Source organism: Erythrolamprus reginae, chromosome 1, assembly GCF_031021105.1.
Source record: "Erythrolamprus reginae isolate rEryReg1 chromosome 1, rEryReg1.hap1, whole genome shotgun sequence".
Taxonomy (NCBI): domain Eukaryota; kingdom Metazoa; phylum Chordata; class Lepidosauria; order Squamata; family Dipsadidae; genus Erythrolamprus; species Erythrolamprus reginae.
Genome location: NC_091950.1, coordinates 354,147,304 through 354,173,517, shown reverse-complemented (window position 1 = coordinate 354,173,517; position 26,214 = coordinate 354,147,304). Strand labels below are relative to the sequence as shown.

General features: G+C 37.6%; 1 protein-coding gene across 5 annotated transcripts in view; it reads right to left on the bottom strand.

Moving 5' to 3' along the window:
* BABAM2 (BRISC and BRCA1 A complex member 2) overlaps positions 1-26,214 on the bottom strand; it is a 161,695-nt gene that overhangs the window by 128,321 nt on the left and 7,160 nt on the right. For all 5 annotated transcript variants that reach the window (XM_070734280.1, XM_070734282.1, XM_070734281.1 and 2 more), the window contains exons 3-5: positions 21,821-21,897; positions 13,966-14,060; positions 1,377-1,571 (exon numbers count right to left, since the gene is read on the bottom strand). In XM_070734280.1, the coding sequence (XP_070590381.1) occupies positions 1,377-1,571; positions 13,966-14,060; positions 21,821-21,897 (367 nt within the window). The remainder of the gene's footprint in view (positions 1-1,376; positions 1,572-13,965; positions 14,061-21,820; positions 21,898-26,214) is intronic.

The following is a 26,214-nucleotide window of genomic DNA, read 5'->3' as shown; positions in this document are numbered from 1 at the left end:
CAACCCCATTGCTGGCAGTCAAAGGTTGCAGACCACTGATATAGACTACAGTAATCCCATTTGGAAAGCCTGAAACATTCATTTTGTACTTCTAATACAGAATTTCCCTCATCGTTGTTGTCATGTCATGTCAGACCCATTTTACGACAAATTTTACAGCTCTCATTAAGCAATTTGTGTGGTCATTAAGCAAATCTAGCTTTCCCAATGGATTTTTTGGGGTTTTTTGCCAATAAAGGTCCTAAATTGTGGAGGTTGTGTGACAGTCATCAGTTCGAGTACAGGTCATAAGTCACTTTTTCTGAGGCCATGATAACTTTATAATATCATTAAACAAATAATAATAAGTTGAGGACGACCTGTACTCTAATGAATTAGACAAGTCTTAATATTTTTCCCTCTGTCACAGGAAAATGGCTTTGTGTGGAACCTTAAATTATGCAGATATGCACAAGCTTTCCATATTAAAAATACTATTTTAAATTTAATTCTTTAATAGTTTATTTCTAATAATTTTTATTTTATTTTTATTTAATATTGTTTTATTCAACATGCAGCTCAAACTAATTATTAAAAATAAACATATATAAACATATATAAAATAATTGTATCCATTGTAGCAGTCCACAAATTAATGTATCATTTTTAAGGAGTTACTGAACCAAAGATTGAGAACTCTGATCTTTAGCTACTTACTAAAACTAAAGAGCCACTCTGTGAGTGAGATGGATAGTTTCCAAATTTGATAAATACATAAACAGGTTTCTATTCTGCTTACAATAAACAAATAACACACACACACACACGTGCACACAAACACATACATATATACATATACACCCAGAATCATTTCCAAATATTTTATTTTTACATGCTGTATGCTATTTCACAATGGTATATAACATGTTACTACCGTATGTAATCTACAACTCCTCAATCACAATTTTCTTGCAAATTACCCTGAAAACTGAAGGGCAGCATCTCAATAGCAGCTGTTGTTGCTACTTTTTAAACTCTCTCTTTTATTGGAAAGAAGAGGAAGAATTTCCAGCTCTGGACTCTTAGTTTAGCTTGCAAAATTTATTTAATTAGAATAAAAATATTTATTAAATGTTAAGATCAGTGAGAAGTCAGTGCTTAACTGCATTCATAATATTCAATTCCACATAACTGTTAGCCATAATTGTTTACCCAGGTAACAAGTTCAAGCAAGGTAATGGAATAAAATTGCTAAACAGCAGGGAGATAAGAAACAAAAGGTAAATTTAGGACATCTATTTTAAGAAATACACACCTAGGACAAACATCTCCTCCAAATCAGGTTATAGTTACTATGGAAAGGAATTTCTAGTAGTACTGGTCTGTTGTACTCTTACCCAGTTGTTCTTTTTCCCGGCATAAATTTCCATGTTTTCTCCATACTGAGGTTCTTCAAGTAATGTTTGATATTCAAACATGAGCCGAGAGCTTTCACGTAATCTGCTGCATTGAAATTGGTGATACTGTTGTACAAGTTCCTTTACAACAAGCAGGAGGCATTCGGGATTTGAAGAATTCCAGCAAGCCAAATTCTGTTCAATCAAGAGACAGGTTAACACATGAATAATGAAATGTACCGTATTTTTCAGAGTATAAGATGCAAGTTTTTGGTGCATCTTGTACTCTGGTGAAAATGTCGGTGTGACCTATACACTGAATAAAGCCATTTTTGCTGTCCTGAAGCCCCACCCCCGCATCCCATTTTTGAGAAAAATGGGCCCGTTTTTCGCGAAAATTGGGTGGACTGGAGCTTTGGAAACCTGCAGAGAACTTCTGGGTGTTGGGGGGTGGCAAAATGCCCCTGTTTTTGCAAAAACCCTGACCATATTTCGCCTATTTTTCCACAAAAATGGGGTGAGCAAAGGGGCTGGGAAGCCTGCAGAGAACTCCTAGGAACTGGGGAAGACAAAAATGCTCCCATTTTTGTGAAAAAACAGGCAAAATATAGGCCGTTTTTCACAAAAATTTGATTCACAGAACTCGAATTACAACCTCATATTCAGCAATCATTCAAAATTGAAACAGTGCTGAACAAGGGGGATTTATAATCTCTCCATGAAATTGTGGCCATTGCAGTGGTCCAAGAGTGATGTGGTTGCTATCTCGGTATATAGCTGCTCAGCTCGCAATTATATCACAGTGAGCTGCAGTCATGCCGCCATTTGCAACTTTCCATGCTGGTTTTTCACAAGCAAAGCCAATGAGGAAGTCAGCAGCTAATGTTGCAAGACATTCCCATATGTTGCTCCTCTCTCTTTTCATCTGGGGAGCCCTGCTACAGAAATTCTGGTCCCACTTGCCATCATAATTCAAGAACTAAAACACGATCTAAGTATTGCCCATAAGTTCATATGCTGCAATGTTCTACCTGTCAATGACTACTTCAGCTTCAATCACAACAACACAAGAGCACGCAACAGATTCAAACTTAATATTAACCGCTCCAAACCTGACTGTAAAAAATATGACTTCAGCAACCGAGTTGTCGAAGCGTGGAACTCATTACCTGACTCAGTAGTGTCAACGCCTAACCCCCAACATTTTCCCCTTAGACTATCCATGATTGACCTCTCCAGGTTCCTTAGAGGTCAGTAACGGGTGTGCACAAGTGCACCAGTGTGCCTTCCGTCCCCTGTGCAATTGTCTCTCCTTATCTCATTTATCTTTTCTTCCTTTCAAGTATGTTCACCTATACTTTTATATATATTTTTCTATTCTCTTCTTTATTTATATTACTACATATCTATTTTCTTCAATGTGTATTATGTATTGGACAAAATAAATAAATAAATAAATAATTAAAAAAACTACCTGTATAGAGCCATCTTGATCCCTATCATTGGAGCACTCAACCTCAATAGAACACCTTACATAAAAAAGTAAGATTTTAAAATATTCTCAAATTAAATTCAAGAGGCTCCTTGCTTTGGCCATCTACTGAATTGGAAAAGCTATGATGAGTGTCCTTACTTAAAGGCCAGTGAAGCAATGGCTTTGATGAAGATCAGCTTCATGGTATTTCCTGTAATAACCTCAAGTGCTTCAATCAAAACAGATTCCCTTCTATCACCACCAACACCCTATAATGTTCTTTTATTTCACTAACTCCTGAACCAACTAAACTCTTATTCTGTCTCCTCTGTTGTCTATTTTCATCCTATCAATTAACTCTAGCTGAATTCTTTGAGTTGTTTTTCATTTTGTCAACAAATTTTACCCATAATTATACAGGCTTTTTTATGCTATCATTTTAACTCAGTCTTTTTTTAAAAAAAAAAATCTGAGGAACACAATCCAAGATCCCAAAGAGCTATTTAGCTCTCAAGCTATTTAGAAATGCTTTTTCAGCTATCTGAAACTTACAAAATTAGATTTTGTAATATAGAAAATGATGACTCCGCAACTATATTCAATTTCACTTGCCTGTAAATATAAGTGATCTATAGAAAATTTAAGTTTTTGTTCTGTCTCAATTCATTCCTTTACAAAGCGTGGGCTCCAACGTTTTGGAGGTTTAGAATCTTTGTCTAGAAAAAAATCTTGTGCATTCCAGTTTTGCACGTGCTTATGTGAGATATTTAACTTACATATGGACTTTGAGCATTTGTACCTTGAGCAGCTCAGAAAGTATTCTTGGCATCTGATATGTATTGAATTAAGATTAAACTCATTATCAATCATATTTTAGACTTGTAAAAATAGTTTAACAGAAAAGTTTCCCACCTTTCTGAAATACAGACTCTGTTCTTTAAAAAAAAACCTCACATTACACAATTAGAAGTTAATCAAGATACACATGCTTCCATTTCTTTATCAAGTTTTAAGTAAATACCTTTTCATCTATTCTGAAAAGCTGACAAAGCCTAACGTGCCTGCTGACATTCATACTCAATAAGAAATGGAAATACTGTAACCTTTCTCCTATAACTATCTGATACATTATATCACTAATATTTTGTTAAAGATCTTATCAACATTTTACTAACTGTTCTATACAATAAAAGATTTTTTCCCAAGGATTATTTTGCATGAGGAATTTCACTCATTAAATAAGCAAAAGAAAAAAATGGTTTCATTTATTCACCTCAAATGACTTGTTTGTCATATAAAACGTCTCAAGAAGTTTTAAATGTTGCATCAAAATTCAATTTCATTAACTTTCCCATTTGGAATCATTAACTGTATACATGAATGATTTTAACTAAATTTAGTTCTCAAGCCAAATAGATTGTTAAACCTTCCCCCCCCCCACCCCCAAACCCATAGCAGAAAAGATGCAAATAAAATTTTAAAAGTGGCAAATTATATGCAGGGCAATTTTAATATATTCACACTAGGTTAACACATTCATAAAACCTGCAGTAGTTAGAATTAATTTTTTAAACTTCTTCTCTATAGATACTTTTATTCCCATGTACAGTGTTCCCTCGATTTTCGCGGGTTCGAACTTCGCGAAATGTCTATACCACGGTTTTTCAAAAATATTAATTAAAAAATACTTCGCGGGTTTTCCCCCTATACCACATTTTTTCCCGCCCGAGGACGTCATATGTCATCGCTAAACTTTCATCTGCCTTTAATAAATATTTTTTAAAATAAACTTTAATAAATAAACATAGTGAATAATAATCTAAATGGCTGCTAAGGGAATGGAAAATTGCAATTTAGGGGTTTAAAGTGTTAAGGGAAGGCTTGTGATACTGTTCATAGCCAAAAATAGTGTATTTACTTCCGCATCTCTACTTCGCGGAAATTCGACTTTCGCGGGCGGTCTGGGAACGCATCCCCCGCGAAAAACGAGGGAACACTGTATACTCATAATTAGAGCTGCAGGAAGGTATATTACTTAGGAGTACCCTTTCAAAATATGTTCTGCCTTTATCACTTTTCTCCAAGCTTTGTATAGAAGCTTTATCCTCCTATGTCAATATTGTGGGCCACAAAATATTTTCCACATTTTATTTCTTTAAACAGATCCTTAAAATATATATTCCTAACTACTTATACTACAATTCTGTAGCAGAAGTCAATATTAAGATATAGTTGTGCCAATATCAGTATTCTAGCTAAGTAAACAGACTTGTACTAGAGATAACTCTCATATCTTAATCACAGAGAAATACGGTATCACTGATTGTGTGGCACAAGGATATGGCAATTATACAGTGGCAGAAGCATCACGCAGATGACTACCTTATTTCCTGGCACGTTTCAGGCAGTATGATGGAAGACAGTTTTCTTCTCTTTAACACATGTCTTTAAATGAGTATACTTCCAGGAAGTAATCTGTACACTTGATTTTATAAGTTAATATGAAAGGGAGATAATGCATTTGCAAGTTGGGCAAAATTTTAACAAGGCATCACACAGTGCAGGGAACAGTTTCTTAACAATTTGTGTATATTTTTTTTATTTAAATGCTGCACATATTGTTTAGGTGAATGAGATGTTTTGTAATGTAAGATTGTCTCCATTTCTTCTGAGGTTGGTAGGGGATAAAGAAAGTAAATGGATGATAAATACCAATAAACTGGTTAGGAACAAGAAATAGGAAGAATGTATCATTCTAAATTAGAATGTGTGATTAGCAGTCAGTGCTATTGTTGGATAGCAGGAAACAAAGTAAAAACTAAAGTTATGTTTCCCTTTAAAGTTAATCTTCCATAGAATAGAAAATGGAATGGAATGGGAGGGGAGAGGAGAGGAGAGGAGAGGAGAGAAGAGGAAGAGGAGAGGGAGAGAAGAGAGGAGAAGAGAAGATGAGAGGAGAGGAAGAGAAGAGGAAGAGAAGAGGAGAGGAAGAGAAGAGATGTAAGGGACCTTAGAGGTCTTCTAGTCCAATTTCCTGCTCAGGCAGGAATCCTATATCAGTGATGGTGGACCTTTTTTGTTTAGGTGCCAAAAGGGCATACATGCATGTGATAGAACACATACACGTACCCACACCCATAATGCTATGCCCTCCCCCTTGCACATGTGTACACAACACTCCCATGCTGCTCCCCCCCCCCCCCCGTATGCATATAAGCCTCACTGAAGGTTCTGGGCTTCCGGTAGGCCCATTGGGCTGTTTTTTGCTGTCCTCGGGTTTCAGAAAAGCCTCCTGAGTCTGTGGATGGTGAAAAACGGCACAACAGGCCTACCGGAAGTTTGTTTGAGTTTCTGGGAGGCCCACTGTGCCATTTTTCACCATTCCCAGGCTTCAGGAAAGCTTCCAGAGTCTGGGGTGCATGAAAAATGGCTTTTCACATTTTTCGCCCTCCCTGGCCTCCTGAAGCTTGGAGAGGGTGAAAAAGGCCCACTGGGCCTACCAGAAGTTTGCTTCTGAACTTCCGGTAGGTGTGATGGGTCAGTTTTTCACCATCCACAGACTCCAGAGGTTTTCCTGAAGCATGGGGAGAGCAAAAATGGCCTCCCCTGCCCTCTGGAAGGCTGAATATCAGCTAGCCAAGGTGCACATACATGCTGGAGATCACAGAGCAAAGCCTTGCATGCCCTCAGCTTTGGCTCCGTATGCCACCTGTGGCACTCGTGGCATCATTTCAGACAAGTGATTGTCCAATCTCTTCTTTAAAACATCCAGTATTGGAGCATTCACAACTTCTGGATGCAAGTTGTTCTACTGATTAATTGTTCTAAATGTCAGCAAATTCCTCTTTAGTTCTAGGTTAGTTGATTAGTTTCCATCCATTGCTTCTTGTCCTTCCCTCAGATGTTTAGGAGAATAACTTGATTCCTTCTTCTTTTTCCTAACCCGATATTCCTTCTGTTTGTAAAATGATCACATTTATGACCTTGCAGCTACGTTTTACTTATTTGGGATAAATAAAATTGAAAATATATGAGCTTTCTTCAAACTTATAGGATAGAACCCAATTACTGGTCAGTCACTGAATATCCCATATATTTTACACTAATCTAATCTATAAGCAATTAATTATGCTTTACTTTTATGAATTTATTTACTAACAACATTTATTGACTCACTCAAAAAGTCTACCATGCTGGGCATGATCAGTGGAAAAATGTGAATGGGCTGCCCTAGTACCAATTGGCTGGACCCTATATAGGATGACACCAGGATGACCACAGCAGATGTGAAGGATGCAGAAAGAGACAGAGGAGCATGGGGTATGCTGATCCATAGAGTGGCTAAGAATCAGACGCAACGACTGGCTGACAACCACTTTTATGATTAGGACAATTGTGAATTGAGGACCTGTACACTGCACGAGTCAAAAAGAGGGCGGGGAAAATATTGACTGACCCCTCGCATACTGGACATAAACTGTTTCAACTCCTACCCTGAAAACATCACTACAGAGCACTGCACACCAAGACAACTAGACACAAGAACAGTTTTTCCCCGAACGCCATCACTCTACTAAACAAATAATTCCTTCAACACTGTCAGACTTTTTACTAAATCTGCACTTCTATTCCTACTAGTTTTTCTCATCATTCCTATCATCCTTTTCCTCCCACTTAGGACTGTATGACTGTAACTTGTTGCTTGTATCCTAAGATTTTTATTAATGTTGATTGTTTCTTCATTGCTTATTTGACCCCTATGACAATCATTAAGTGTTGTACCACATGATTCTCGACAAATGTATCTTTTCCTTTTATGTACGCTGAGAGCATATGCACCAAGACAAATTCCTTGTGTGTCCAATCACACGGCCAATAAAATTCTATTCTATTCTATGATTCAATTCTCTTAGCATAATTATATACAGTAGTCCCTCGCTATACCGCGCTTCACCTACTGCGGCTTTACTTCATCGCGGGTTTCTGAGGAAGCCGATCGGCAGATTTAAACAGCCCGCCGAACTCGATCGGCAGGTTTTTTAAAAAAATAAAAATATCTAAAATTGTAAATACTGTATTTAAATACTGTACCTAAAATAAATACTGTGTGGGAAGGGTTTATAAACACTTAAAACTACCAAACAATTACAATATAAATACTTAAATAAGTATTATCAGTCAATAAATTCCCCATCGCGGATTTCACCTATCGCGGCCAGGTCTGGAACGTAACACCAGCGATAGGTGAGGGACTACTGAGGGACTACTGTAGTTATAAATTAGAACCCAAGAGCTGACACTAAAAATATTTTCTAAATCACAGTCTTCCTTTCCTTTCCTTCCTTCTTTCCTTTGCTGCCCATCTCTCTATAAGATTCTGTGACAAAGGACTGCCACAGGGAGGGAAAATTCTGATAAAGTTACAGATTGACCTGTTTGCAAATAACAGAAAAATGAATTCACTTACATCTATAAAGGTTGTTTTATTAGCTACTTTAATATTCTTTATATGGATTTCCAAACCATCCAATTTACAAGCTTTAGACAACAACACAAAATACAGAAACAATGGTCTCCCTCTTAACCACATTATCCATGGCAAGAAAGGAAAATGAGATGCTTAATAAAGATTACTACAATTAAAGCCAGCACAAGGAAATGTTATCTACGTTATTTTGTACTACTGTAACAGATGACACACAATTGCAATTTAGTTGCAATCCTGAAACAGCCAAATGTAATCCATGGACAACTCATTGACTCACCTATAGCCTAACTCTAGCTATTGGGATAATATTTCTATACTCTTACACTACACATGTGGTATAACGAGTTTCTACAACTAAGAAAAGTCAGAATAAGTAGCAAGTTAGGCTTGTCAATAAGAGAATCAGCAAATAGTTTCTTAATTAAATGGAGCTTGTTTTTCTTAAGAAAGTGCTTAAGCATCCAGGTTGCTGGAATATCTTCCAGAAACGTGACTTTGAAGAAGACAGCTTGCCACTGTTTTTCCTGGCTACACTACAGAAAACAGCAAGATCTTCAGTTAGTGTACTTTCATATTTTTAGGAGGAAGAATTAAGTGCAGTAATTGACAAGGAAAATAAATGTCAAGAAAATACAAGATATCTAGCCCTTCAGAGTGACTAATATTAAAGTAGAGCTGATTTTTTTTAAAAGATGCAATTTCAGTTTGCAGCAAAATAAAAATTTATTTGTGAGCTTAGGCTATAAAAGTTTTATTTAAATATTATGAAGCACTACTACACATAAACACACACACACACACAGAGACAGAAAATTAACCTTAGTCATCACTAACATTTTCAGCTACATTGAATTGTCTCCGATTTTTTCCCACCTGTATCTAGTGTATAAGTGTCAAAGTTTATTCACATTTTAAAGTATACACTTAAAATATCTTAGGGATTGGCCACAAATTTGTAGAGAGCAAAATTCCACAAACTAGAAGTTCCCTTTTAAAGAAAATATGGTTTTTTAAATTAATCTTCTTCTCCTTGCTCCATAAGTCTCCCTAACAGGACTAGAGGCAATATTAGAAAATCTGAAGAAAGTGAAAATCAGAGCAAAGTAGTGACTGTGACTACAGTAGCATTTAATTAGCAACTGTAGGACAAAAAAAATCATGATCAATATGCCCCTAAAAATATGCACTATGAAAGCAACAGATAACTATATTTTGCAAGCAGCTGCATTAATAAATAACAACTTGAAATCAACATTAACTTTTGACAATTTCATGGTTACCTTATCTAATACCACATTTCCCAGAAATAAAGCCCGTTTGGGCTTATCATCAGGGAATGTCTTATTTTGGGGAAAACATGGTATGTGAATACAAAAGTGTACATTCTTCAGCATTAAAAATAAGTTATTTACTTGTAAATTGCTTTGATGAATTATACAGAATCACTAGTGTGCTGGTATTGCAGTATCTACTTTCATAATCTGATACAAACTTAAGTATGCTTACTTAAAAGTTAGTTCTCCTAAAGGAAAAATTTGCTGATCAGGAAGTCATATCTTGTAATTAATATTCCCCTATTTCTTTTCCAATTACAAAAGTGTCATTCAAAGTAATATTTTAATTTCTGCTGCCACACATTCATACTCACAATAATAAAGTTAGAATTGCTGTGTGAGAATAGCATTTCTGTTTCAAACAGACATTATGCATTAAAGCAGAATGGAAAAGTAGATTAGTCTTAAATAACTGACTAATCAGTCAAATTTACAAGTATTTCTTTCTTCTCTGAAAATGTCTATCCTAATATACATTTTCCACAAATACTGTATATTACATTTGCCACCACTAAACATACATAAGACTAGTATTATTTTGTATACGAAGTATATTTGAAAGACTACTGAATCACTGCTTTCTAATTAAACTGCAGTTGTGATAATTACTTGAAATTTCTGCAAGAAAGTAAACAGTATATTAAAGTGCAATTGCAAATTTATTCTGATGTTTCTGCAATATTTAACAATTAAGGGTGATGCATGCAAAGTGATTATTTATATTCAAAATTATGAAAATATTTTTGTGATGGTGCTTCAGCTCTGGAAATACTTCCAGACTAATACATTATATTTTTGCATCAAGTCAAGATAGTTCATTTATCCATGCAATTTTAATGATAAACTATGGCCTTTGCTGGTTTTTGATTGCCTCTCATTTTTCATTATTATAATTTGATTAAAGATTACAATTGTTTTAATATTCATTTTTAAAGAGTGCTATGAAGTACAGTTCCATATATTAAATACAAATTTATGACAATGACTAATGTTCTCTCAAATATATTCATTTGAATATGAAAATATCATTATCCACTAATATCCTGAAACCAGAAATGCAAGATTTATGGTCAACAACTGAGTAAAATTATTATTTTTATATTATTTTTATATATATATATACACACACACACAGCGCAAAATGAACGAGCTAAGGATGCTATTCTTTCAAATTAAACTAAACATTCAGATAAGGGCCAGCCCTTTCAAATCCCTTTTAGGATGCAGTTCTGATCTTTTGCTAGTGGAAGATATATAAAATATAAAATGAAAGCAAATCTAGAAAACCAACTTATGGCATAGTAAGTAAAATTGCAGTAAACAAGGTCACCAACACACATGATATTCAATAAAGCAAAGCTGGAACCCAATATTTTGGGCAATTTTCATCCTCACTCCAACTTTCCTATTTTAGGAAAGGTTGTTAAAAAATAAGTCACACAACTTCACAGAATCCTGGAGTAAAATGCTTATTTGGACCCCATTTAGTTGAGCTTTATGCTTAACATGGGACTGAAACAGCATTGACTGAATTTCTGGTAGGAGCAAGATGGAAGTAGTATGTCCATACTGGATCTCCTTGATCTGTCAGTGTCTTTCAAGTTAGAGGTACAATCTTATAGTGGTTTTCCTCCTTTCTTCTTCCGTTAGTGTTGATGGAGGAGGAGAGATTGAAGCCACACCCCATTTTGTGAGTAGGGTTCACCACTCCTTCCACACCTCTTTTATATCTACACAAAACCCCTAGATGAGGTCATTTCATAGCTCAAGGTAGGTTGGCCAAAGCTGCATCAACAGGGGGATACACTCCAAGACCAGGGAAGTATTAATACCACTCTACTACACCCTGGTCAGACCACATCTGGAGTACTGCATCCAGTTCTGGCCACCACACTTCAAAAGAGACATTGAAACCCTGGAGAAGGTGCAGAAAAGAGCAACCAAAATGATTAGGGGACTTGAAACCAAGACTTACAAAAAGAGATTGCGGGAACTGGGCATGGATAGCCTAGAGAAAAGGAGGCCAGAGGGGACATGATAGCTGTATACAGGTATATGAGGGGTTGCCATAGAGAGGAGGGGGCCACTCTATTCTCCAGAGCACCAGAGGGTCGGACGAGGAACAACGGCTGGAAGCTGACCAAGGAGAGATTCAACCTAGAAGTAAGGAATGGTATGTTTGTGTGTGTGTTTGTTAGTAAATGGGGTTCTTTTTAAATATTTTTAAATATTTTAAATTTATTTGGATTTGTCATGATTTGCTGTATCTTGCTGTGAGCCGCCCCGAGTCTGCGGAGAGGGGCGGCATACAAATCTAAATAATAAAATAAATAAATAAAATAAAATAAAGAACTTCCTGACGGTCAGAGCAATCAACCAGTGGAACAACCTGCCTGCGGAGGTGGTAAACTCCCCAACTCTGGACACTTTTAAGAGGAGATTGGACTGCCACCTGGCTGGGGTGCTTTAGGATTCCTGCTGAGGCAGGGGGTTGGACTTGATGACCTGCATGGTCCCTTTCAACTCTAACAATAAACAACAATAAGTTTGCTGACGATAATCACTCATGTATCCCAGGTTCAAGTCAGCCCAGTGATGCTATGTTCTTTCACAGTGTCTGGAGGCTGTATGAGTGTGAATGAGGAAGTTCAACTCATGCAATGCAAAGTGGTTGTGAATTGAGGCCTCTCTGGATTTGGTGAACTTCTATCCTTAATTTTAGATGGGATTGCATAGCCTCAGACAGAATCAATGCACATTTGGTGAGTCCTCCTGTTCAATAAATAGACGGCAGCTATGGCCAGGTATGCTTTTGCACAACTCCACTGTGTACAATTATGCCCATTTGTGAATCAGGAAGCACTGTGTATGGTCTCCAATGCATTGGTCACTTCCCAACTAGAATACCGTAGTACGGTCTACCTGAAACAGCCCCTGAAGAACATTCAGAAGCTGCAATTGATCCAGAATGTAGCATCAAGAGCAATTATGAACATACCACAGTATGCCCATGTTACAGTCTTGCTTTATGAGTTGCATTGGATGCCAACAAGCTTTCAGGTGCAATTCAAATAATTTGGTTCTACAGCACACTTTTCTAAGACCAGGTTACTAGAACTGCCTTTCTCAAGTGTCTCCACCCATACTATCAATTAAAGGCCAAATTTGTTCTATATCAATGTCTGATTTGTGATACACCATTTCTCCTGAGATTAGCTTAGCTTCAACCCTTCTGAACTTTGCTATGCCCTGTAAAATCTAGCTTCTCTTTTTGGGAAGAGAAGGGTTGGAGTTTAGGAAGGGTTTGAACTAGGAAGTGTTTGAAACTGTGAGTTAAATGCATTTCTTGTTAACTGGGTGGTTCTTGGCTGACATTTTTAAAATATGTCTTATCTATATATTATGTTACTGTATTGTATACCATATTTATTTTGTGTTAGCCATCCAGAGCTGTTCAGATCAGATGGCAGTAATATAAATCTACTAAATTAAACAATAGACAAAAAGTAAAGGGTAAAATAATGTCCACGTACTCATGAAAGACAAAACTAGAACATAACATAAGAAGACCCATGCTGAATCAGGCCAAAGCCCATTGAGTCCAGCATTCTGTGTCACACAGTGGCCCAAGGCAAAACCCTCCCTTTCCCTTGACCTCCAACAAATGTTACTCAAGGGAATCCTGACTGCCTCAACCAACATAGAGAGGGCACATGGACATCCGTTTCAATAACCACCGATACACTTGGCATCTATGAATCTGTCTAATCCTGCCTTGAAGCTATCAAGGCTGACAGCTGTCACAACCTCTTCTGGAAGTGAATTCCATAAACCAACGACCCTCTGAGTGAAGAAATATTTCCCTTTATTTGTCCTAGCTTTCTTACCTATGAGCTTTAGGGAGTGCCCCCCTCGTCCTAGTATTGTGTGATAGAGAAAATATTTTTTCTCTATCCATCTTTTCTATCCCATTCATGATTTTATTCACTTCGATCAAGTCACCCCTTAAACGCCGTCTTTCAAGGCAGAAGAGACCAAGAGACCAAAACTCTTTCTGAGTATCTAATCTTGTTTGTTTTCCAGTAAAATAAAAATCTAAAGAGTGAATTAACAACTAAATACGAACTTTTAGGATGGTATAAAACCATTAAAACACATAATAAATCTAGCCAAATCCCTAATGAAAGAGTTCAGCTTTGCAATTCATCAAACGAAATATACACTTATTCTAAAATTTAGAGTCTTTAAAAGGAAAGCAATTGAACTAACAAAATGACAGCAAAATATACTCACATGTAAGGAAGAAGGATCAGGTAAAAATTCAGCATCCTCTCCAAAGATAAAGTCAGGTGGCAACTCAGGATAATGGGCATTAAAAATTATATCCCCTTAAAACAAGCAAACAGAAAAAAAATAATTTACCTACTGTCATAGAAGAAAGCATAGAAGAAAACACCGACTTATATCATTACACTAACATGATTAGTGCTTTCCACTTCTCCCGTACTAAAGCCATGGATATTAATCAGAGTTTATTTGGGCAAATATTAAACAATGGCTAATATAAAATAGCAGGCAAAAGTTTCTGAACTTTTGGCATAAGTATGCCAGACTTTTAGTTGTGAAGCATGCATGCCTAAGGCTTCTTGCAGCTTATTCTTCTACTGCTAAAATCAGATCACTTTGAAAGAGAATAACATTTTAACACCTTTAAAGAAACCAGTCATTGGTGGAGAACAACCATCCCAACTAGCAGGAGGCTGAGGTGGGTAATTAATCTTAACTCACTATATAAATAGAGGGTTAGTCTGATTCCTTCCCCCAAATTTATTTATTTATTTATTTATTATTTAGATTTGTATGCCGCCCCTCTCCACAGACTCGGGGCGGCTCACAGCAGGATACAACAATTCATGACAAATCTAAATATAATTTAAAATATTTAAAAAAACCCATTTACTAAACAAACACACACACAAACATACCATGCATAAATTGTACATGCCCAGGGGAGGTGTTTCAGTTCCCCCATGCCTGACGACAAAGGTGGGTTTTAAGGAGTTTACGAAAGGCAGGGAGAGTAGGGGCAGTTCTAATCTCTGGGGGGAGTTGGTTCCAGAGAGTCGGGGCCGCCACAGAGAAGGCTCCTCCCCGGGGCCCGCCAACCGACATTGTTTAGTTGACGGGACCCGGAGAAGGCCCACTCTGTGGGACCTAATCGGTCGCTGGGATTCGTGCGGCAGAAGGCGGTCTCGGAGATATTCTGGAGATATGCCTTTGAGCCTTATCTAGTCTTTCTCAGTCAGAAGATAGAACTCTGAAGGGATTCCCGTACTATAGGCAGAGAACAAATAAGTAGGTAGCTTGAACTCTATACATGTGCGCCTGGTTCAAGTATCATTCCATCTTCATCAAAAAGATCTTCCTCAATTGTCAAGAATTAAGTTAAAGGATTCTCAAATATGAAGTTTATATTGGTGAAACTATGTTTGAATTTAATATGAAATACCCATTTATTTACAAGATTAAGGTCACAGGTTTGTTTTGAAAATCTTTTTGGAAGCCGCTGTTTGTCCACAATGCATTCTAAATTAATGCAGGGTTTAAGGCATTTTTATTTATTTTAAAAATTGCTTCCCATAATAAGTAAATCAAATCTCAATGGTGGTAAACAATGGTTTATTCGGGAGGTAAGCAATCATGCCTTATTCAAGAACTATGGGTGATATAAAGTATGGTTTACTACATTCAAAGAATTCAGCTACCCTTCCTGATTTGTCTCCAACTACTATAATTTTGCACTGTAAAACTCTTTGCAGAATGCCCACTTTGATCATTTTTCAAGCCCTTGCTTCATGTTCATACTACCCTCATCACAAAAAAGGGGCATTGGTCCTACCTGATACGCCTCTTTTACGATGGTGGATATAGCAACCATGCATGTATGGGTTAATCCTGTCTGTTCGTTGATTGGACTGAGCCTGCCAAAGCTTCTTGTGATGTCATTGTTGTCTCTTCTTTCCCAGTTTCGGATGAAGAAGCTTAGTTTGCTATAGCTAAACTAAAACCTTCAATCAAAGAAACATCCAAAGCCAACCTAAAAAACACCAAACCTGGCTGCTATATCCACCATCGTAGAAGAGGCGTATCAGGTAGGACCAATGCCCCTTATTCCTCATGGTGGATATAGATGTTGATGCTGAGCTTGCTCTCTGTCACAGACCACTGTTCTTGGGCCATGAGAGAATCCAGGTGGGCCTCCCATTGCCACAGACTGGTATCTGTTGTCAGGACTACCCGCTCTGGCTCCCAGAAGAGGGAGCCCTCTGCCAGAGCTGGAGATCACCACCAATTGAGGCTGGACAACACCAAATGGAGCACCGGAAAACAAATTGGCAACACCCCCCCTGCCTGATTTCTGTAAAAGATAATAAAAACCACAGAAGGGCACTACACTTAAAGCTAACACCATTTTGCTTAATAGTCGAGCTAAGTCTATAATGTGGGAATACCGGTCCTTCTGAATTGACCTTATCAGATCCCAGATGTTCTCCTGTCTCTCTGATGAAAGGTACAACCCACCAATGGTGAAATCAATTATGGGCCCCTAAGTGAGGAATTTTGGTAGAGAGACATAAATGGTTCTTCTCCCATTTATAGAGAAGGCATGGCATTCCAGTGCTTGGATGGTAAGGAGCAGGTCCCTATAGGCTGAATCAGGGGAAGAATACTGAATCAAGATGTCATCCAAATAGCACTGGATGCATATGTAACAACCTCCTCCCCCTCAAAAGGGCCAGCAGGATCTAAATGGACGGACCCTCTCTGGTCTGTCTTGATAAGGTCTATAACGTTGGCCATAAAAACCTTGAGGATATTGGAAATAGGCACCTGTTTAATAGGACTGGCACCTAGGGTACGGTGTGGATGCTGCTCGGCCCATCTGGTAACTGCCGGAAAAAACTTCTTGTGATTCTTTGTTTTGGGGAGTAATGGATCCAGACAGGTGGCAAACAGGTGTTCGCCTTCATATCGTGCCATGGCCAGCTTCCATTTATGGCTGGCATCTGCCTGCCAGTTTTTGAGCCAGAGGAGTCTGTGAGCCATCACCGATGTTCCTAAGGACCATGCCATAAAACGGAGCTGCCATCAGGGACATGTCTGCTGTGATCTGCGTGCCATGCCCTGAGAGCATAGCTCAAACTGCTCTTGGTGCTGTGCCCTAGGGGCATGACATGCTGTGACCTGGGAGCGCAAGACTCCTTTGAGATAGTAAGCAGCACTGGACCTCTTTGTTGTATTTTATTTTGATTTATCTGTTTTTGCTTTTTATTGAATATTTTTGTTAGGTTCACAGGCTGTTGACTTGTTGGCCATAATAGGCCTGGAGCGCCGTTTGGATGGTTGGAGGCCTAACTTGCTATTCAAAATGGTGACTGTCCACCACGTGGAGCAGAGGAGGGAGGCAGGATAGCGATGGCTAAGTTCCATTGATCTTAGGGAGGCAAAATTCTAAGTTTGTTTAAAGTGAAAGGGCTTAATTTGGGAAGCTGCTGCTCTAAATAAGATGGCTTTGCTGTTTGAAAGCGACCAGAGCCACCCCAAAATGGCGGGTGTGACTCCGTTCACTCCACCAAAGCAAAAGCAGCCGCCGGTGCTCCAATCACTCTCTTAGCAGCTGAGATATCGACAATGCAAAGTGATATCTCTGCATGCATTGCCCGGCTTCCTGAGAGCCCTCAAGAAGCGAATGACTGAAAAGAAGGAAGGAAGGGGCTTGCAGGGAGCCGAGCAGAGGCTTCTGTTTCACCCTCCCAGTAAAACCAGTTCCAAGCACAACATCTCCCAATCTGCCAAATGGAACTGACTCACAATTGCCTTCAAAAAACACCACCAATTTGTAATGAGAGAGAGCTACAGTATAGCACTAGAGTCCAGCTCAAAGCAACTGAAGAATGAAACTGTGGAAGGAGAGACAACAATGACATTACAAGAAGCTTTGGCAGGCTCAGCCCAATCACCGAGAAGACAGGATTAATCCATACATGGCTGCTATATCCACCATGAGCGAGAAATTAATGTTTCATCTACTCTGGCAAAACACATGCCGGTATTTTTCCTTTCAAAGTAAGCAAATGCTTGAAAAAGATTTGAAAGGCATAGGAATGGAAACACAGCACCTCTAAAAAACAATAAGCCTTTTGTGGGCTTCTACATGTCTTGGAAGAATTATATGGCTGCTTCAATGAGTTAAATCATTAAAATAGCTACATCTTTAACACAAACAAGCAGCAACATAATGTCCAGGGTCATGTGGAAGCCTGAAAAAAATGTATGGTTATTTTAAAGATATACCACTTTTCAATAAACCCTTTTCAAATCATACATACTCCAACCAATTAATATTCAATGTCAGTAAATGTTTCAATGTGTTGTAACAAACAATTGACATTCTAATCATCTGATGGACTTCAGAAGAGAAGTTACGCTTCAAAATCCCATGCTTCAAAATACTTTATCTGAATTTGCAGCATGACAGCTGTTATGATTGATATTCTGCAAAAAAAAAAAAAAAACCCAACCCAAAAATTCTTCTCTTACAAAGAGGATGTACTAGTACCCACAAAGGAAGCATGCCCTCCTGCTGAGAAACAAATCATGGGCACATTTTCTTATTGCAACATTTCTAATGGCCTTCCTTCATTAAACTCCCCTGTTCCTAAAAGATAACAACCACAAATCAAAGAACAGGATGTCTGTAGTTCCTGTACAAAAGCTGTCTTTCAATGTCTGTTTCACCTACAGCCATTGTTTCCACTAAGGATGGTTGCCAGATGAATACCTGGTAAGCAGATTCTTTTCCCTATTTTCCTCCCCCCAAAATATGGTAGTTTGTATCAGTAACAAATGATACAAATGACAATATTTGCTTTGTCCGCAAAACAATGTCACTGCAAGTGATACACTCTGTTTTAAAAGAGAAACAGGAATTACAGAATCTATTCCTATCAAATGGAAATTGAGGTTTCACAAGTGTGTGTGTGTGTGTGTTAAGAATTGCCTTGCCAACCCACTACTTTTGAATAGCAGATTTCCAACTCAACTGTTGTACCACTTTGTGACTCATGCATGTTTGGCAATCTGATCAAAAATTCCTTGAAATGCAGTTTAGAACTTTAATAAATGGTTCCCCATAGAAGGTAGAAATGATGAGGTACACTCGGTTTCCTATCTGGTTTCTCTGATGCGCTATGTATTATTTTCAAAACAATTAAATGTACTGTACTCTCCAAAAAATACGGTGTTCCCTCGCTTTTCGCGGGGGATGCGTTCCGAGACTGCCCGCGAAAGTCGAATTTCCGCGAAGCAGAGATGCGGAAGTAAATACACTATTTTTGGCTATGAACAGTATCACAAGCCTTCCCTTAACCCTTTAAACCCCTAAATTGCAATTTTCCATTCCCTTAGCAACCATTCAGATTATTACTCACCATATTTATTTATTAAAGTTTATTTAAAAAAATATTTATTAAAGGCAGACAAAAGTTTGCCGATGACATATGATGTCATCGGGTGGGAAAAACCGTGGTATAGGGAAAAAACCCGCAAAGTATTTTTTAATTAATATTTTTGAAAAACCGTGGTATAGACTTTCCGCGAAGTTTGAACCCGCGAAAATCGAGGGAACACTGTATATAAATATAAGAATAAAATCATGCCTTCCCTAAAGCATGCTTCTCAAAAGTTTATTAATTCATTTATTTATTTCAATCACCAAATAACTCTGGATGGCTTGACATACTAGGATGAAATTTTGGGGTGCTTGATTTGACTTGCAACTGAGTAATAGAATGGTATAGTATCATCAACTCCTTTCTATTACTCCTTTGTAATAGAATCTTTTCAGAAGAAAAGTAAGATATAAACTCTTGCAAGGTTTCCAATCTTTTTGAGTTTTCATATTCTAACATTTCATGTAAAAACACTGACATCTCAAGTGAGTTCTTAATCTGGCTATCTTCCATTCAAATTGCTTGCTTTATGTCAAACACTCTAATATATCTTTGTATCAGATTAAGTGTTTCAGCAGATGCTATCTCTCAGGGTCCCCGATCCCTGAGCAAGTGAAAATTCATGTGAGCATGCATGTGATTTAGGCTGTACATGTCGCCCTCTGGCCTGCGGAAAAATTGTCTTCCTTGAAACCGGTCCCTGGTGCCAGAAAGCTTGGGGATTGTTGCTATATCTGACATAACTATAAAATATTGTAACTTTTTTTAAAAAAAAATATAGTACTTCAAAAACAAGTACATGTTTAGTCATTGTAAAAATGCAGCATAAAGAAATTAATTTAAAGAACTGTTACCCAAATCTGTCATAGAACTGTCTGTCTATCATCTATCATCTTTCTCTCTCTCATTGTCTGTCTATGTACCTATCTATTTTCTATTTATTTATCCTCTATCAATTTATCCTCTATCATCCATCATCTATCTATCTATCCATCCACCCATCAATTATCTATCTATCATCTATACCTATCTATCATCTATCTATCTATCTATCTATCTATCTATCTATCTATCTATCTATCTATCTATCTATCTATCTATCTATCTATCCTATCTATCTATCTATCTATCTATCTATCTATCTATCTATCTATCTATCTATCTATCATGTATGTAAGTATGTATGTATGTATGTGTCTGTCTGTCTGTCTATCTATCCTCTATCGATTTATCATCTATCAACCACCTATCTATCTATTTATCTATCTATCTATCTATCTATCTACCTACCTACCTACCTATCATGTATGTATGTATGTGTCTGTCTGTCTGTCTATCCTCTATCTATTTATCCTCTATCAATTTATCATCTATCAATCATCTATCAATCATCTATCTATCTATCTATCTATCTATCTATCTATCTATCATGTATGTATGTATGTATGTGTCTGTCTATCTATCTATCCTCTATCTATTTATCCTCTATCAATTTATCATCTATCAATCATCTATCTATCTATCTATCTATCTATCTATCTATCTAATTCTGAGACACACACATATACGCATACAGGATGTGTGTGTGTGTATGTGTGTGTGTGTGTGTGTGTACATTCACAAAAGTATACCCACATTTTTATTTATTTATTATATGAAGCATTTGCCTTGCACAATGGATAACTTCAAAAATATCTACAAATTAGAATGCATTTTATATAAGCAAAAAAAGAAACTCTAAAAGAGGTAACTCACAAAACCCGATTCTACTATATATGAAAGATGCCGTGCCACATTAGATAATTTCACCACTGATTCAATGAGTTATGCTTACAGTTTATGGATAATTCGCTGTCTTCCTACTGGTTTTCTCCTAATGTCTTAATTAAATTTTCTTAATTTTATTATCAGACTGATGCAAGTCTGTGAATATAAGTGATGAACTTTTATCAAATGACCTACACTGAAGATACTTTCCATTGTGTCTATTGGAATGGAAATAAGAAACACGGATATCTTTATTAAAAATATTGATGATTTCCTCCTTCTAAAACAAGATCAAGGGACTAAAGAAGAGGGTACAGCTACAAGTCACATTCATTGATAGCGCAATTTCCCGCCCAAGTGAAGATTTGCGTTTTACAATGAATTAGAAGGAGAAACCGCATTGGTGTCCCAGTATTTATTTGGCCTTAGCCTAAAGTTGGCTCGGCCTTTGCATGCAGTGAATGGTCACTGCTTGAACAAAAATGTTAAAAGAAAAGGAATAATATCAGCACAAACTACTAAAATATTTATTTCTTTATTTATTAGATTTGTATGCTGCCCCTCTACGTAGAATCAATAACACAATAAACATTTAAATAAAAAAAGATATTCATTTGATAGAATATAGATCAGATATCAGGCAACTTTCTATAATGAATGTGTTTTACAGATGAGAAACAGTAATCTATCCAACAGAAATTATTAGTTTAGCTTCAGAATCAAAAAGCCAATGACAGTCTGCAGATTGATTGATTTATTCGATTTTTTAAATGCCGCCCTTCTCCTTAGATTCAGGGAGGCTTACAACATGTTAGCAATATCACTTTTTAACAGAGCCAGCATATTATTTTAAGGTACCAAGTACTTACATTTCAAAGTTTCTCCAGCATATGGAATATGCAACTTAAATCGATCACAACTGGGCCCAAGAGTTAAAGATGTGCAGCTACAATTAAAAAAAAATACTTATCTGAGTTTTTATGAAGATTATAGGTGCTACTCATATTGTAGTTACATAAAATTAGCTGAACAAAGTACCATATATTAAGAACTTTATGTTTTTAAATGTTTCTTATTATTACCTATGTTACTTGTTTTGGGGGATGAAAAGATGTGGGTACAAGTTGGAAAGTTGTACAAAGCAAAATATAGTAGGATGAGCCCAAATGTTCAAAAGTATTCAAGTACAATTAGGTCTCCCCATTTCTAATATGTGCACAGTCAAAATTTCTGCCAAGATTGACAAAGCAAGCATGCTCACAATGCATAGTTAGAAATCAACTTTAAAGAAGTTGCCATTGCTGGCCATTCCAGAGGATGCAGATGTTCTAATACTTGAGGAAGTTCATTTATTTCACAACACATCTTTTTCAAATGCTCTCTACAACCCCACAAATTACAAACAGGCAAACTACTGCAAACACTATATTTTTTATTTTTACTTATCTCATGCTCCACAACAAATGCATATATTTTCATTTATTATTACATTTATTATCATCATTCTATTAGTTCAGATTTTACATCAATAGCAACAAACACTAGCTCAAATAAGTCTAACTACTTTGTAAAGTTGTTACGACAGGTTTGTTTCGTCTTTGAACTTAAACTTGTAAAATATTCATGCAAATGTTCTTGGAATTTGAAATATAGATTTGTTAAGCATTATAAATTTTTTTGTAAATAGTTATACCTTATTAATAAAACATTTGTGACAAGCTTTCATTTTGACTTCTTAAAAAATAAAAAATTTTAACTGTTAACCATCAAGCTCATTTGAAAAAATCTCTTTTTTGGTAGCACCTACACTGCGACTGGCCCATGTAGTCTTTTGGGAACCATCTATAAATTGAGGAATGACATGGAGATAGAATGGTTGAATTACTCCATATGAAGGTTTTTTTGTAAAAAGGAAAATAAAAGAAAAACCAAGAACAGAATATTGACAATGAGAGTATGAAACTTAAGGTTTTAGAGTTAATTATTCTATTAGTAACAACTATAAAAAATGTACTCATATCAATTTTTCTACTTTTATACTATACAGAAGAAGCCTCTATATCAGTGATGGCTAATTTTTTCATTGCCAAGTGCCAAAAGCGTGCGCATGCGCATACCCATAATGTAAAGCATGTGCAACTCCCCAAGTGCCCTGCTCCCAAACATGCACATGTGCCCTAGCCCCACATGTGCATATGGCTCCCCACCCTATGCATGTACACGCAAACCTCCACATGCACTCTAGCTAGCACCTTAACCATTACGCCACACTAGGTGTCTACATGAATCCAAGGAGACTTGAATGTAAAAAAAAACACTTCAGGTTTTGCAAGTATAATATTTCCTTTCGTCTACTGCTCAAAAACAAATGGAAATGGATATATCTGATATTATAATAAAAGAGATATTTAATAACAGCAATCTTAAAAGCAATGCTTAGTATTTTTCAAGGCTGTTAAAGTCTGCTTTCTAAAATATTTTATTACTCTAAAGTGAACAGTGACAGCATACGCAGTTGCATTTCAACCAATTATTTCGGTTTGAGGAAGCTTCACAGGAGATTTGAAAAATGGCTATTATCTGAACAATAAAAGACCCACCTCAGAAAAATTACCCAAATGCCTGCAAGGAGCTACAAAAAATCTCACCAGTAAGGAAAAAATATAAACAATGAGGTAATTTTAGCATTTATATGCCTAGGAGAAATATGTGACATATATTATCTATGTTTTCAATAAATGTATCATATCGACCCTATATTGCGCTCGTTTACCCTATGAGCCTTAACCGCCAATTTGGCTGCCCATAATTGATATAATAAGCAAATTGTAAGTTTCTCAACTCCTTCTTATATTATATGAACTAATGCTTCTGTAGTGAATGTGCATATTGTATTGTATTGTATTCTGAGAACATTGGTTTTTTATTGCCTAAAGCAGTGTTTCCCAACCTTGGCAATTTGAAGATATTTGGACTTCAACTCCCAGAATTCCCCAGCCAGCATTCGCTGGCTGGGGAATTCTGGGAGTTGAAGTCCAAATATCTTCAAATTGCCAAGGTTGGGAAACAGTGGCCTAAAGAAATGGTTCTCAATCTTTCTACTGCCGCGAGCCGCCCCGAGTCTTCGGAGAGGGGTGGCATACAGGTCTAATAAATTATTATTATTATTATTATTATTATTATTATTATTATTATTAATAATAATAATAATAATAATACAGTTCCTCATGTTGTGGTGACACCCAACCGTAAGTCTAGCACCAATTCTCCCAACAGAGCTTTAAGGTAATTGGTAGGAAGGTCAGAGGGACACCCCCACTCTAAACACCTGATTGGTTGGATTGTAAAAATATGTTTCAAGACACCAGAAAAGAAGCTTCAGTTCCTAACACCATGGGAAATTGGTCTTTTCCCATGGTCTTAGGCAACCCCTGTGAAACGGTCATTCGATGACAGTTATCAGATCATAAAAGACAAGAAGTATTGACAAAATATTATTCATGGCATTTGTTTAACAGCAGTGATATACGTAGTTATTTTTAGTTTTACCACTAATTTTTCAGTGTAAGCCATTAACAACCATTCATTTAGTGACTGTTCAAAGTTACAACAGCACTGAAAAAAATGAACTATGACTAGTCTCATGACCGGCACAGTATCCCCAGTCTATTGGGTCTAAACTGGCATCTATTTATGATGGTTACAGCATTCCAGGATTATATGATTGCTATCTGTGACCTTCCAATAAGCAAAATCAACAGAGAAGTCTGGATTTGCTGAATTCATGAATTCATTTAAGTGATTTATTCATTTAGCAACCAAAGCAAAAAAGAGAGGTAACATTAGGCACAACTCACTTAATAACTGCTTTGTTAAACAATAGAAATCCTGGTCTCAATTTTGGTCAAAGATCAAGGACTACTTGTATTACAATACAGTGTATGGACAGTCCATCAATCACCAATCATGTCGACCAAGTTACAACTACTATTCCATTTATGTTTCAAGTTTTATTCAGGTGGAAAAACACTGTTAATAGAAGCTGCCTCATACCAAATCAGACTATTCATTGTGAAGATTGACTGAAAACTGCTCATCATGTTCACACAGTGAGGTCTTTCCCAAGTCTCTTGAAAGAATCAAGAGACAAAATGTGGCACAGCAACATAAGATATTCATCACAAAGACCTGATTTTTCTTTTTCCATCTACCACTCCACTTGCCTTTGAGCATTTTTGGTCAAAGCAAAATATTTGGGCTTTGTAATTTTTCTGAAAAAGTCTTAACCATGGGCCAACCAAGAGTACTGTCAATACAGTGATCCCCCGATTATCGCGAGGGTTCCGTTCCAAGACCCCTCGCAATAATCGATCTTTCGGGATGTAGTGATGCGGAAGTAAAAACACCATCTGCGCATGCGCGCCCCTTTTTCCATGGCCGCACATGCGCAGATGGTGGAGTTTGCGTGTGGGCGGCGGGGAAGACCGGGGAAGGTTCCTTCGGCCGCCCAACAGCTGATCTGCTCCGCAGCGCGGCAGCAGCGAGGAGCCGAAGATAGGGTTTCCCCGTTGCCCAGGCAATGGGGAAACCCCATCTTCGGCTCCTCGCTGCTGTCGCGCTGCGGAGCAGATCAGCTGTTGGACGGCCGAAGGAACCTTCCCCGGTCTTCCCCGCCGCCCAGGCAAAGGGGAAACCCCAAGATCGCTTGCCGCTAGACCGTCACCCGCTCGCCCGGCCGCTCGCTTGTCACTTGCCGCTTGCCCGTTCGCCCGCCCGCCTGCTCGCTTGCCGCTTGCCCGTTCGCCCACCCGCTCGGCTGCTCGCTTGCCCGTTCGCCCACCCGCCTGCTCGCTTGCCGCTTGCCCGTTCGCCCGCCCGCCTGCTCGCTTGCCGCTTGCCTGTTCACCCGCCCGCTCGGCTGCTCGCTTGCCGCTCGAGAGCAAGAGGGGGAGAGATAGAGAAAGAGAGAGAAGGAAAGAAAGAGATGAGAGAGGGCGGAAGAGAGTGAGAGAGGAAGAAGCAAGATAGAGAAAGAGAGAGAGAAAGAAAGATGAGAAAGGAAGGGAGTGACGTCATCGGGTCTTTCGCAATGATTGGGATCGCGAAACTCGGGGGATCACTGTATTTGTCTTTTCTATTTTAAATGAAAAAAAATTGAGTTCTAGTGATCAGATGAGCCTTTAATGAATAATATCCAACAATTCAGTTTCTTCTCCTTTGTAGAACCAACTATGGGAAGGCAGCAGACGCCATAGCTGAAAGG